The 15,540-nt window shown below is 34.8% G+C and overlaps 1 protein-coding gene across 3 annotated transcripts in view; it reads right to left on the bottom strand.

The window, feature by feature from the left end:
• Positions 1-3,933: 3,933 nt before the first annotated feature.
• The window catches only part of LOC145293681 (uncharacterized), a 74,723-nt gene continuing 63,116 nt past the window's right edge, over positions 3,934-15,540 (bottom strand). For 2 of the 3 annotated variants that reach the window (XM_080140075.1, XM_080140077.1), the window contains exons 8-10: positions 14,894-14,956; positions 4,853-4,948; positions 3,934-4,655 (exon numbers count right to left, since the gene is read on the bottom strand). In XM_080140075.1, coding sequence (XP_079996201.1) covers positions 4,599-4,655; positions 4,853-4,948; positions 14,894-14,956 — 216 coding nt within the window. In that variant the 3' untranslated portion in view covers positions 3,934-4,598. The remainder of the gene's footprint in view (positions 4,656-4,852; positions 4,949-14,893; positions 14,957-15,540) is intronic. The other variant, XM_080140078.1, reaches the window with a different exon arrangement.

Raw genomic sequence — 15,540 nt, forward strand, 5'->3', positions numbered from 1 at the left:
CAATATGACCAGCTGCATGACTTCTAATTCCCATCAGCGCTTCCAATCTTTTGATTTTGTTGGCGTATACATCGACAGATTCCCCCATCCACCTCACTTCTTTTAATTTTTGTAGCCCCCCCCCCCCTCCAAATGAATCAATCTGGCTTGAATTGCATCAGTGTTGGCCTGCTTCCACTCATTTAGTTCCAAGTACAGGGCCAACACGTCTCCCGGCAAGCACGACAATATCACCGTGGCAACGCCATCTACTTTTTGGAGTTTTGCCACCAGGTCTACTTTCATTACCCTTTGCCACAAAATAGCTTTATCAACATGGGCAACAGCCTCAAATACAATTCGTCGGGCATAAAAAAACAAACTCTTACCCATGACATACAGAAAAGTTAGCACAGCAGACAATTCAAAATGGCACTGTGCCTTGTTTGGATGAAATTGAATAAAAAAAAAAATTATGTAAATACATTGAGTAGTTTTACTTTTAAATAAGAAATAAGGTACTTGTACAGTATAGTACCCATATGAAAAACAAAGACAATCTTACCTGTGACATACATAAAAATTATTGAAACCGAAAATCATGTAATATATTCGAGTAGTATGATTTTTAAATAAAAAATAGGATGCTTTTTCAGTATAGCACTCAGATGAAAAAAAAACTCTTGCTGGTGACCTACAGAAAAGTTAGCACAACAGAAAATTATATAAAATTATTAAGTAGTTTTATTTTTAAATATGAAGCAAGGTATTTGTACAGTATTATACACAAGAAATAAGGTACTTGTACACTTTAGTACCCATGTAAAAGAACAAACTTTCTGTTGGAGAGTTCATTTTTTTCTGTTTATGTATAAATTGGGAAAAACTGCCAAGTCATTTTCCGAAAATGTCTTAAAATCGTGGTGTCTGTGGGGTGGGGGTAAAGGAAAATAAGCCTGATTTTGGATGTTTTTATAACTGCTCTAGAGGCCTCGAGGGATTATGTGCTCTAGAGGCCTCGAGGGATTATGTGCTCTACTGGAATATATGGAGTCAGTCCCATAAACGATGGAAGCAATTTATGATCAATAATTACTTTATTTCATATATATATATATATATATATTAGTCAATCCCGGAAATGGCTAAAGCAGTTTACGATCTGAAAATTTCTTTATTTCATATATATATTTTTAGCGAGACATATAGACTAGAAATGACTGAAGCAGTTTACGATCTAAAAATCACTTTATTTCATATATAATTTCAAAATGGAAGTATATGGAGTCAGTCCCAGAAATAGCTGAAGCAGTTTACGATCTTAAAATCCCTTATTTCATATACATTTTAAAGAGGGGTGGGGACTATATAGAGTCAGTCCCGGAAATGGCTAAAGCAGTTTACAATCTTACAATCACTTTATTTCATATATATTTTGAAGAGAAGGTATTTGGAGTTAGTCCCGGTATGACTGAAGCAGTTTACGATCTGAAAATTACTTTGTATCATATATATATATATATATATATATATATATATATATATATATATGTAGTGAAGTAGAAAAAAAATAAATAAAAATAAATATATATAAGCCACAGCTGTTCCTTCCAAAAGGTTGAGCTCTTCAACGTCCAAAAATAATTCACCGTCACAAAAAGAATTCACCGTCACTTCTTCCAACCGTCGTTTCACTCTCTGCACTCTTCGCCCTGCTTTAAAAAAGTACCGTTTATATGCTGCCCATTTCTCCACTTATGCAAATTGACTATCAACCAGAGCCATCTAGTTTTCCATTTCTCCAAACAGCCAATTTGCAAAGGGGGACAACTCAAACCACACAGAGCCATCTAGTTTTCCATTTCTCCAAACAGCCAATTTGCAAGGGGGACAACTCAAACCACACGCCCCCTTGATCTACACGATCATCACATGTCAACCCATCACGTAGTCGCTCGACCAACATGGCGGCCGTCTCTCTCACTGCGATCTCCGCGGAGCCTCTTCGTGAACGTCGCTACTTGGCTCGATGACACCACTACTGGCCGCACATCAAGGATGTGTCGAAGGATGCCGTCGATAGATACATTGTTCGGGGACTGGACACTTGTCACAATGCCCCTCCCCCAGCGTGTGGTACAGCGAGCATCAGGCGGTTTGATCCACACTTCCTCTCCCACTCGCACAGTCGCTCGCTTCTCGCCTTCCTCCGCGGGTACCTGTGCAGTTCAGGGATGCTGCCACTCGTACTTGAAGACTGCCCTCTGCGGCACTGACTCCACTTTTTGCCCTGACTTTGGAGCCATATTATACCAGAAGACAGCTTCTGGCAGCGAAATCTGGCCCCTTTCAGCTATAGCCTTAATGGTCCTGTGATGCCGCTCCACAATTCCGTTTCCGCCTGGTCTATATGCAGCCCTGAAATAGCGCTGCACTCCTCACTTATCCAACACATTCTCCATGGCAGCGGAGCGAAAGGCAGTTCCATTGTCCATTAGCACTTCCGTCACTGGACCCCTCTCCAAAAACACCTCTTCCAAGACCTTTGCAATTTCATATATAATTTCAAAATGGAAGTATATGGAGTCAGTCCCAGAAATAGCTGAAGCAATTTACGATCTGAAAATTCCTTATTTCATATACATTTTAAAGAGGGGTGGAGACTATATAGAGTCAGTCCCGGAAATGGCTGAAGCAGTTTACAATCTTACAATCACTTTATTTCATATATATTTTGAAGAGAGGGTATTTGGAGTTAGTCCCGGTATGACTGAAGCAGTTTACGATCTGAAAATTACTTTGTATCATATATATATATATATATATATATATATATATATATATATATATATGGAGTCAGTCCCGAAAATGGCTGAAGCAGTTTGCAATCTAAAAATCACTAAATTTCATATATATTTTTAAGATCTTATTTTTTAATTTCTCTTCATCATATTTCTTTTATTAAAAAATATCATTGTTTTGTTCTATTTGGAGTTGCCCATATGAGAACGCAGTATTACATGTAAAAAGGGTTGCGCCAGTATCTGAATTAGATATTCCTCAGCAAAACAAGAAAGAGAGAGAGAGAGAGAGAGAGAGAGAGAGAGAGAGAGAGAGAGAGAGAGAGGAATGAGTTGAGTGAAAGATACTAAAAGATTTAAGGGGGAAAAACGATAAAAAGAAAAGAAGAAAAAAGAGATATAAAATGACGGTTGAAGGGAGAGGGAGAAAGAGAGAAACTTGCTTATAAATATATTACACATGATTTCACTGCTATTTAAATTTAAATTAACGCCAGGTACCCCTGCTAGTATGCAAGAATTCTGGGGATATGTGTTAGGTTTAAGCTTAGAGATAATACTTAATAATTCTAGACATATGGTGTAAGGGCTAAGCTTATGTTAATATGCCATAATTCCGGGGATATGGTGTCAAGCTTAGGGTTAATATGCAATAATTCTGGGGGTATGGTGTTATAGTTAAGCTTAGCTTGATATGCAATAATTCTGAAGATATGGTGTTAGGGTCAATCTTAGGTTAATATGCAATAATTCTGAAGATATGGTGTTAAGGTTAAGCTTAGATTAATATGCAATAATTCTGGGGGTATTGTGCTAAGGTCAAGCTTAAGATAAATATCTTCTGAAGATGTGGTACATGTTTATGTAAAAAATGTCCTTTATTGGTGCTTGCTTGAATTCAAGGAGATAATTCCTTGACTCACTCTCCATTGTATGAACTTGTATTGTCAAATTATTGGAGATGTGAATTTGTTGCATTTATTCTTATGTTTGTTTTTATTGTTGTTTCGAAACATATTGTAAAAATAAGATGAGTGATCTCGCAATAGCAGTGAAAATACCTGAAATATTTTATAAATTAATTTAACAGAAACATTTTATTTTTACAAATCTTCCACAGAAATAAAAAAAATAAAAGATTAAAAGTAAAAAATACAGTTTTGTTGATTTTATTCAGAAAAATCAAATTAACCGGTTTCTAATCATCATTAAGATATTATACCAGTTAAATAATCAATCAAATTAATTCAAAAACTCTGATAAGACGTATTTTATATATCGTTTTTTTTTTATTGGAAACCATTTAAGATGAGTAATTTGTATATTCATTTTATTTATTTTGCAGACTGCTATTCTCATCTTCATAGTTTTTGTTGTTTCACCAAGTTTCGGCCAACTAATCCTCTGGCCTGCTTTGAGTAGGATTGAAACCACTATCTTCAGGTAAGGTTCACATGGATCCATAGAGATGCAACGCCTTTATCCACTGCGCCACTTTTCCAGGTAAGCATTGTCTGAAGATAGCAGTTTCAGTCCTACCCAAAGTAAGCCAGAGGATTAGTTGGCCAAAACGTGATGAGACAACAACAACTATGGAAGGCAGTAATTACTGAGGATACAGTTAAGAGACTCAGCATTCCTATCCCATCGCGGTTAATTGCTTGAAGAAGGCCAAAGAATGAGTTGACCGAAACGTGGTGAAACAACAACTATGAAGATGAGGATAACAGTCCGCAAAATAAATAAATAAAAACATATTTTGATTAAAACTTTTTATGAACAGAAAAAGTCTTCCAAAAAAATTGTAGACAAATAGAATTAATCGAACGACTCCAAATATTCGGAAGCGCTGCAAAGCACGAAAAATTGTAAAACCTGAAAAATAAAAAAATACAAACAAGGTTATCACCATTTTATTTTAGAAACAAAATAATTTAGAATAAGAAAAACAGAAAAAGTTGAAAATTTGCAGTTTAAATAATTGAATAAATTTTTAAATATTCTTTAAGTGCAGAAAATTTTATAATTGAGAGGGAAAGTCAGAATATAGAAAATGTATAAAATTTGATTACCAGAATGGATGTATTAATAAAACTAGGCATAAAAAAAGTTGTGGGTCGTTCGTAATCATACATAATTCTTCCAAAGCAACCATTTTGTGAGTCGATCTAAAGAAACAAAAAGAAATACATCCACTATTAAATAAAAGAAACTTCATCTGTGTGTGTGTGTGTGTGTGTGTGTGTGTGTGTGTGTGTGTGTGTGTGTGTGTGTGTGTGTGTGTGTGTGTGTGTCTGTGTATGTATGTATGTGTGTGTGCTTGTGTGTGTGCCTGTGTGTATTTGTGTGTGCCTGTATGTGTGTGTGTGTGTATGTGTGTGTGCCTGTGTGTGTATGCATGTCTGCCTCTGTGTGTGTGTGTGTGCCTGTGTATGTATGTATGTGTGTGTGCTTGTGTGTGTGCCTGTGTGTATTTGTGTGTGCCTGTATGTGTGTGTGTATGTGTGTGTGCCTGTGTGTGTATGCATGTCTGCCTCTGTGTGTGTGTGTGTGTGCCTGTGTATGTATGTATGTGTGTGTGCTTGTGTGTGTGCCTGTGTGTATTTGTGTGTGCCTGTATGTGTGTGTGTGTATGTGTATGTGCCTGTGTGTGTATGCATGTCTGCCTGTGTGTGTGTGTGTGTGTGTGTGTGTGCGTGCGTGCGTGCGTGTGTGTGTGTGTGTGTGTGTGTGTGTGTGTGTGTGTGTGTGTGTGTGTGAGTTCATTTACTATAGACTTGAAAACAGCTGGATCGATTTTTATGAAATTTCACACGAAAGTACTTTAAGTGCCTGTCAGTGTCCCTAGATAGATTTTGTATTGGAATGTCTTTGATAAGTATTGATAACCGATAATAGAAATAATCCGATGAAAGAAGGAAGAAGCGATCTTGATTAAACTCAACAGCTTACACAACTAACATCATAAGTGCATTCGAGAAGTTTTATTACTACACTCACCGAAAGGCCCGACATATAAAATCAACAGTAGGTTCTTTGATATGACAGGGACGCGTTTCGAAATAAATGTTTCTGTTTAAAGCATAATTGAACCATAATAATTGACTTTTCTATTTTAAACTTATTCTCAAGCTATTATCACTGCACAACCCGTAAACCTATGCATATAAAATCAACAGTAGGTTCTTTGATATAACAGGGGAGAAATGAGTGTTTTGGAATCGAAATAGATTTTTTTTTTAAATTGATAAATAAATAGACGTTCCTCTGTGATAACTTCATTCCTTGCCCAGTTTAAATAGTAAAAATTATCACAAACTGAATTACCAAACATGTAAAGACTTAATATACAATGAACTAAACAAATCCTATAAAGTAGAACCCCTTAATTCAGTACACACCACGAATGACCAAGCAAACAGTTTGCTAACCACCCTATATTTAAATAACCATGCAGAAATTCTAACCCCAGCTACTCCAAAATGTTCTTTAAAGGACGATAAACCTAACTTTAGAAGTAACCCATCTATCAAACTGATTTGCCCTTCCAAATCAGACTTGGGCAAAATAAGGAGAATATCATACACAGATTCATCCCCACTATAAAAAAGAAAATAAGTTTCTCCTTCTGGCAATCTTCAATGTTATAGAATGGTTCCTAAATCTAAAAAACAATTCTAAGGTAAGCTTCATAAATTTGGACATAGATAACTATTACCAATCTATCTCTCCTATTCTGTTAAACAAAACACTTATCCTAGCAAAAAAACAAACAATTCAGACCTCTCCAAATTAGAAATTAGGCTAATTTTACTAGCCAGAAAAAATATGAATACAATTTGATAACTCTGGAAAGAAAAGACACCCCAGATTACTTTGATATATATATATATATACTGCACTGGCTAACTCAGGATACACTGACAAAATAAAGTACAATACAAATAATAGTAAAAAAAAACAAAAAAAACATCCCAACACCCTAAGCATAAAAACCCATAACATGATCAAATGCAAATATAGAAAAAAAAATTCAATAATACCAAATCCTAATAATTATAAGCAAAATAACCATATAAACAATAACTTATAAAAAGAGCAAATTCTCACCAAAAAAAGAATTAAAAGAAAGAACATCTGGTTCAATCCACTATACAACAGGAGGGTAAAAGCCAATATCACTAAAGAATTCTTCCAGATAATAGAAAACTCATTTAAACATCCTCACAAATACAGCGCAATCCTAAAGAAAAATTCCATCCAAATCTTCTTCTCCACTCATCCCAACAATTGTAAACTCTAATAATAAAAAGTAAAATCTGCACAGCAAAATATCAACAACACCTCAAACCCAACATACCCTAACTATAACTGTAATGCCCCTGAAAATTGCCCACTAGAGAATAATTGTATGCACTCAGACATCATATACTCATGCATAGTGATAGAATTTCCCCTCACCACAGCAGACAACCCTCTAATCAGTCAAACCCAAATGACTAGAACTATCCGCAATGATACTTAACAAATAATGGCATATTTACCGAACAATCAATCCCGCAGCCAGTAAGAATAGACATAACTAAATCACGCAATGAACAATCTACCTGAACTCAACTAATTCCCGCATAGACATTAGACCTCCAGAGTATATCACGTTCCAATGCAAAAATACACACATACATACGACTATCCTCCATTCCGATAAAAACTAGAATACTTAACCACTTGCAATCATTCTCTAGTGAAACGCCTAAGGTGAAAACTACCCTCTCTAACCTAGTAAAACACTTAAAAGAAAATAATACAAATTTCTCCTTAAAATGGAAAATATCAAGAAAGCCTACATCGTACAGCCCAGGTTCACAATATTGCCTCCTCTGCAATGTAGAGGCCACAACCATTATAACAGCACCAGAAAAATTAAATAGCGTGAATTCTAAATCAGAAATAATATCCAGATGCAGGCACAAAAGAAAATTTAAATATGGAAACATTGGAAACTCAGCCATTAAACCTCCTCCAAACCAGGACTAATATCTGTAACCCTTTAGATCAGCGTTCTGACATCAAATCTACCTGCCTCCATAATTACAATTCCTCTCCATTGCTATGATTGGTTGGCTAATCTCTCTCACATGCCCAATCTAACATTGAGTATCTAACACTGGATAACCTCATTTTTTTTTTTAGGTAATTCAACCAGTGTACTCTTTTTTATTTTTTTTACATAGGCTTCACCACTTATCAAGGCCCTAGAGCCACTCGAGAATAAGGGTTAAAGAGTGTACAGTAGTCAATTGGACAATATAGTAATTGTCAGTAATGGAAATTCAGTAAATTTGTTAACTTAAGGGGAACGGCTTATCAAGAACTTGTTTACATTGGACTTGAAGACAACCGTATTGTAGTCAGCTGGAAAGCAGGAAAATGGAAGACAGTTCCACGGGCATGCAGTTCTAAGAAAGAAACTTTGTTCATGGAATCTACGTTTACGTTTAGGCACAGATAAAGCTGGCCATCTATATAACTCCCACTTTGCCTACTATCCCACTAGACCTCAGCTATAAGGATTTTCTCCCATTCACTCTCTCCATCACTACATTTATTTTATAATGGTAGAATAGAAACAGAATACTCAGACCACCTGACTACACTCCCCCACCCACCTTGTACTATTGAACCTATCCAGCAACCAACCTATCCATAACAATGTTGATATGAATAATAACAAATATTCATACCCATAATCAATTTATCATCTTCTTCAATTAAAGCCTAAATTTAAATTTATCAGTAACCACCGCCCCTTCCCCCCACATTTCAATCTTAATATCAAAAAATATCCTCTTGGTCTTTCCCTTCTAGAGTATTATTTTCCCCTACAAATAGGGGGTCTATTATAATTGCCTTCTCTCTATACAAGTTCAACATTAAATCTTAATAAATTTGGATCATTCTTACCTTAAATATTTTTAATTTTTTAATTGCATTTGAGAATTCTCAAGTTAATACCCATGACATATAACCCCAATATAAGCAAAAACATTGAAAAAAAAAAGGAAAAAATAAATCGCGATAACTAACCCCCTTCCCCTAACTAAACTAACCTAAACTTTAAAATCCATCGCCTCCCCTTACTAGTGACTTTTAGCGCACTCCCTTCCCCCTACTCCTCCCTCATCACTTTGTTCCTCATCTTTACTCAACCTTAAAAAACACAGAGATAGAGACAATAAAAAACTGGAAAGAAAGGTATATGTATGCGTGTGTGATAGCCACTCTAAATCTTAAACAAACTAGTGCATATCAAGTCAATTAGCAGGGGAATGTGAATTCAACAACTTTTTGAAATATCTATATGAAAAGGGGTTTAATCAGCTTTATAACAGAATAATTCCGATTAACCTTAAACCCCTTTTCACATAGATATTCCAATAGTTGTCACAGTTGACCCTATACACACTAGAGTGTTTAAGATTTAGAGCTGCTATCACACATGCATGCATATACCTTTCTTTCCAATCTATTATTATCTCTATTTCTGTTTTTTTAACCCCCATCATTTCCTCTTTATTCCTATATCTCAAGACAGACCCTAATCCACACCTTCTTTCCATACAACCAAATCTTATTCCTTGTTCCTATTTTTAACAACATGTTTTTATTTTTTATATGTGATGGAACCTCCTGATATTAATTCCCTATGATTGAAACACCTGATACTTTCATTGCAAACTTTGCTTTGTATCGCCCAAAGAGGTCTCTAGTTACGAGTGACTAGCTGACTGAAACATGCTCATGACTGTGTAGCACCATATTGCTGCTTATGTAAAAACAAATAGCAGCCAAATAGCATAACAGTTAGAGGCGCCGACTGTCGTTTGCACGGTCGAGTTTCAATCTTGGCTTGAGGTAGTTGCTTATCTAGCCACACTGATGAGCTGTGATATAGCGAAACACTGTATGTGGATGAAGTACTGTATGTGAGCGACTATCATGTTCCCTATTTTGGGTTGAGCATATTGGAAGTGATATACAAACTGTTATTAGCGTATAAAGTGATGCTCTTTGTATAAACAAATTGAGCTTAGGTGTTTGGACAATGTGAAAACATTGTTAATTCACTACCTGGCATAGCAGCAGACGAATAACATCATGGCTAGAGACACCGACTGTCATTTGGGCCATCGAAACGGTTCTGTATGTGGATGGCTCTCTCTCTCTCTCTCTCTCTCTCTCTCTATATATATATATATATATATATATATATATATATATATATATATATAGCCATCCACATACAGAACCGTTTCGATATATATATATATATATATATATATATATATATATCGAAACGGTTCTGTATGTGGATGGCTCTCTCTCTCTCTCTCTCTCTCTCTCTCTCTCTCTCTCTATATATATATATATATATATATATATATATATATATATAGCCATCCACATACAGAACCGTTTCGATATATATATATATATATATATATATATATATATATATATATATATATACATATTGAGTAAGATGATTGATAATTTGTAATTAAAATTAAAGATGAAAAATCGGTTTCACAAGGAAGAACAAACAAAATCAATAAATTGTACGATCGTTTAGGAAACGATGTTTTTATTGAGATAGACATTAAGTCTTGGACAATAATTTTATCATTTAGTTTTTTTAAACAAAGTCTCCTCATCAGCAAAACTATTGGATGGGTTTTTTTAAAGACAGCAAAAATAAACTAGCATTTTTTTAAGTAAGGCAGATATACGTGAAAATATTTAAAATATAAAGGAAAATACTTACTTTTTTGATGTTGATAAGCAAAGTAAGATAAAATGAAAATAATAATAAAAATAAAAATAAAAATAAAATAAAATCGGGTGGAAAGGTAAGATTAAGATGGGATATTTTAAATATTTCTTATAAAAATATATATACCTTTTAATGGTTCGCCTTTTAAAGCTCATAAGTATCATCGTCAACGCATTCATTGGGATGTTAAATGTAGTTTATGAATGCTTGAAAAAGTTGATATGTACAAACTTCCAAAGGAAACGCCAATAGTATTACCAGTTAAAATCGTTAGTAACGTTAGATTTGAATTCAACTTAAGTATTTCAATTACAAAGGGAGATAACTATAGTCAAATAGAAAAATAAAGGATTTTACTGTTCAAAGGGAGATAACCGCTAGTTAGTTAATGGCTTAGGAATATTAATATTAATAAAATCAATAATAGTAATACATGAATCTTATTGATAGTAATTAAATAATATTATTTTTAATAATAATTATAATATTTATATAACTTATATTAATAAAAATAATAACATATAAATTCAAAGTGAAATAGATAATAAAAGTATTAGACCTGACGGAATGGTTAATTGTAGGTATTGACCATTTCATACCCTCGAAAAAGTTTCAGCAAAAACCTAACAGTCAGCCACGGTTCTCTCCAGAATGTGCCGCTGCCATTGCGCACAGAAATCACTTTTTCCACTGCTTCAAACGTAATAGATGTATGGAAACTAAAGCCGTTTTCAGGACTGCCAGCAACCATTGTAAGAAAGTAATAAGGAACGCAAGAGAGTTGTATGCTCAATCTGTTAAGTCCAAAGTAGCTGAGCAGCGGCTTGGTTCCCACCAGTTTTGGCAAATAGCAAACAGAATCCTGAACAGAAGCGTGTGCTCCATCCCAACTATTATCAATGGACCTGAGGTAATCTCGTCAGCATCAGACAAAGCTAAACTCTTTGTCAAGAACTTTGCAGCTAATTCTACCCTTTGCGACCAAGGCCGCCAACCCCCAATATTTCCTCCTGTATCAGAAAACACGCTATGTGATATACATATATCTGTACGTGATGTTGCCAAGCTTATCAAAAACCTTGATTCCAGTAAAGCAACTGGCCCTGACGGTATTCCAATTATAGTACTCAAAAAACTTCAACCTGAACTAGCGCCCATACTTACAAAACTGTTTAAACGTTGTCTTAAGGAGAATAGTTTCCCATCTCCCTGGAAAATCTCATCAGTATGCCCTGTATTTAAGAATTCAGGTGATCGCTCATCCCCCTCTCAGTACAGGCCAATAAGTCTCCTGTGCGTCATGAGTAAGTTGCTAGAATCTGTGTTAAATACGGAAGTAATCAACCATCTCAACAAAAATAACCTTCTTAGTGACACTCAATATGGTTTCCGTTCTGCTAGATCTACAGCAGATGTGCTTACAGTTATATCACATAGGATTAACAAATCTCTCGACGGTGGCAATCTTTCTAGGGCAATTGCTCTTGACATATCTAAAGCCTTTGATAGGGTATGGCATAAAGGTTTACTTCATAAGATCGCGAGCTATGGTATAGCTGGAAAAGTCTTCTCAATTATTAAATCATTTCTTTCTGATAGGTTCATAAGAGTAGTAGTTGAGGGGCAAAAATCAGAAGCTCACAGTATTAATGCTGGTGTCCCTCAGGGGTCCATCCTGGGCCCAACTCTTTTCCTGATCTACATTAATGATCTTCCAAATCACATCCTTACATCATTTGTAGACATTTATGCTGACGACACTACCATTTATGGTACCACATCTAAGACAGTAAACGACCAAGTTCTCTCCGATTCTCTCTCCTCTGATGTTGAGCATGTAGTACAATGGGGAAAAGAGTGGCTGGTTACTTTTAATGCATCTAAAACCAAGCTTCTCTCCTTACATCATCAACATTCTAATCCACATTTGGCATCAATTGAAATAAATGGCTCTCGTCTTCTGGAGGCCTCAAGTTTTGACAAGCTTCTGGGCTTGACCATTACTCCTGATCTTAAATGGAACACGTACATCAAATCTGTTGCCAAGGCCGCTGGGAAAATGGTGGGATCTTTCTATCGATCCGGTAAATATCTCACTGCTGATGCTATTCTCTATCTATATAAGAGCCAGGTACGTCCAAGGATGGAATACTGTTGCCACATCTGGGCAGGAGCTGCTAGAAAGGACTTGTCCTGCCTTGATAGAGTTCAAAATAGACTTCGTAGCCTCGTAGGAGATGTCCTTTTCTCCTCCTTGCAACCTCTATCTCACAGAAGAGATGTTGCGAGTTTGTCTCTGATGTATCGTTATTTTCATGGAAAGTGTTCGACTGAGCTTAAATCTATGGTCCCCCCTCGCCAAACTTTCACAAGAAACACTCGTCTAGCTGTAAACACTATCAATAATTCCCCCACTCTTTATCTGTGCCTAAACCTAAACGTAGATTCCATGAACAAAGCTTTTTTATTAGAACTGCACGCCTGTGGAATTGTCTTCCGTTTTCCTGCTTTCCGGCTGACTACAATATGGTTGTGTTCAAGTCTAAAGTAAATAAGTTCTTGATGAGCCGTTCCATATAAGTTATCAAATTTACCAAATTTTCATTACTAATGATTACTATATTGCCCAATTTCTACTGTACACTCTTTAACCCTTATCCTTGAGTGGCCTCTGGGCCTTGATAATGTGATGCCTTTGTAAAAAAAAAAAAAAAAAAAATCAAATAGAAAATAATTGTAAAATATCAGATAAGATAATAAAAATAATAGTAATAAAACTATAATAATAATAATAGCACAGTGTCACAAACCCCAAATATAAATTATGTTAATAGCAACCATACAAATCCCTTCTCACATTCTAACTCTACCACACAGTTCATCAATAACAGCACCCACATTAACCGATCTGCCAATCAAATACAATCAAACCTATTACATACCAATACCACTCCTAATCTAGCTGACAACAGATATATTAAACAAAATGTAATTTACTTCGGTTCCGCCTCTGGACTTATTAAACATAGGATTTCAACGCATAAGCACTCCTTTAAAAATCCTTCCTTGAAAAACCAAACTTCTTTATTTAAACATATTTGGCGACTTAATGATAGAAATATTCCCTCCAATTTAAAATCGGAAATAATAGGATCTTATAAAGCATATATGCCGGGGGACAGATTATGTGCACTTCGTAGATATTAAGCCCTTAAGATTTTAAATTATAATAAAAATAAAACCATTCTCTTTAACTTAAAAGACGAAATTTTTTTCGGGCTGCATTCATAAACGTTGGTTTAGGTTCGACAAATTTAAGCCACTATAAATCATAAAATTTTCTTATTACTAATCTATCTTAAAATTTATAATTTATAAATTAATAACTATTATTAGTATAGTTTTATTACTATTATTTTTTATTATCTTGAAAGGAAAGTTGGCTTGGATAAAATCTGGTCAGTTTAAATATTGTTTCATTAAGATGCTGTGCATTTCTGACCGTTACTAAAGTCTAAATAAAAAAGAAAAAAGATGCACACACACACAGTGTTTCAGGCGAATTGATTTTTCTTTCTATTCCATCTTATTTAAAAGCGAAATAAACGTATATCAAAATTTGTTAAGAACGTTAATATTTATTCATACAAACAGAAGTTTATTTTAAGTTTTGGTTTCAAGTAGAAAACTTTGTGAAGCAATAGCACGGTTGCAAAGCCAACTTGTCTAACAAATAGAAAAGATAAAACTTTTTAGCAAAGTTAATTCAATCAAACCCCGATCCGATCATTAAGATTCTTTTTTTTTTAATTAACCACCACACTGGCAACAAGAATATAAAATCTTGCACCAGAAGTGCCACCTGGCATTTAATAAAATAAAAAAAATAAAAAAAATACCTCGTGCTTCCAACTCATCCTTTTCAATAGCAGTTTCTGTCCTCTTATGCAAATTAATGCCATATGTATATTACTGAACCTTCTAGAAACGAAGGTCTTTTCTGTCTCTTTCCTTCCCTCATTCCGTCACTCGACACGGAAGAGAAAGGTGAACCCGTTTGTGTAAGTCACGTTCTCTATTAATTTCACCAAGTAATCAATTTTCATAATGTTATTGTTCAATTCCGCTAAAAAATCTTTCCTGTGATCTGCAGGATCGTTACCAGGAAGGTAATTGTATTCCTACATCTTTAACGGTTAACTAAGATTAATGAGTGTTTACTGGAGTATTAATCAAGCTGAATTATAAGAGATTAAGGAACCATTTCATCAAAACTTACGGTGACAGGTGTGTTTATTGTATTTGCACAAGGATCGCCATCTTCCACACCACAACAGTTTAGCTAAAAAAAAAAAAAAAAAAAGATGAAAACTTTTATATCAAGTCTCAAATTAGCTTTCAAAATTAAGTTTTATATTAAAATTGAAGTGAATATGATGTTTTTACGATCATTCTAAGTTTTAAGAAAAACTGATTTGCATTTTGGTTGGCAAAATAAAATTGATATTCAGAAATAAAAGGTAATGATATAGGATGACCATGGCTAACGCTTCTGCTACACAACGGGAAAAGATTTGTCCAGCAGAGGTAAGGCTAAAAGCCAGGTGTGTGTATTGATAATACTGGTTCTTCCATGTGAACGCTGTTTTCTATTGGTCTTGCGTGTCAATTTCAATTTGCCAATATTCGTTATTTAGATCAAGGAATATTTACTTTTATCAGATGCCTAACCATCGGTTGAATCCACGTCCTAAGTATCGTTCAATATAGTCTCATCCCCCCCTTTCCCATGCTTCATAAATGTCGACTTGCTGAATTGTTCTTTTCTTATTTTGAATAATTTCTACTGCCTCATATGACTCAATCATTATTCAACATGGAGGAAAAAAGAAGATAAAAAAGAAAGGAAAGAAAAGAGGCTATGTT

This window comes from Euprymna scolopes, chromosome 15 (genome assembly GCF_053919585.1).
Source record: "Euprymna scolopes isolate OS-2025 chromosome 15, ASM5391958v1, whole genome shotgun sequence".
NCBI classification, from domain to species: domain Eukaryota; kingdom Metazoa; phylum Mollusca; class Cephalopoda; order Sepiida; family Sepiolidae; genus Euprymna; species Euprymna scolopes.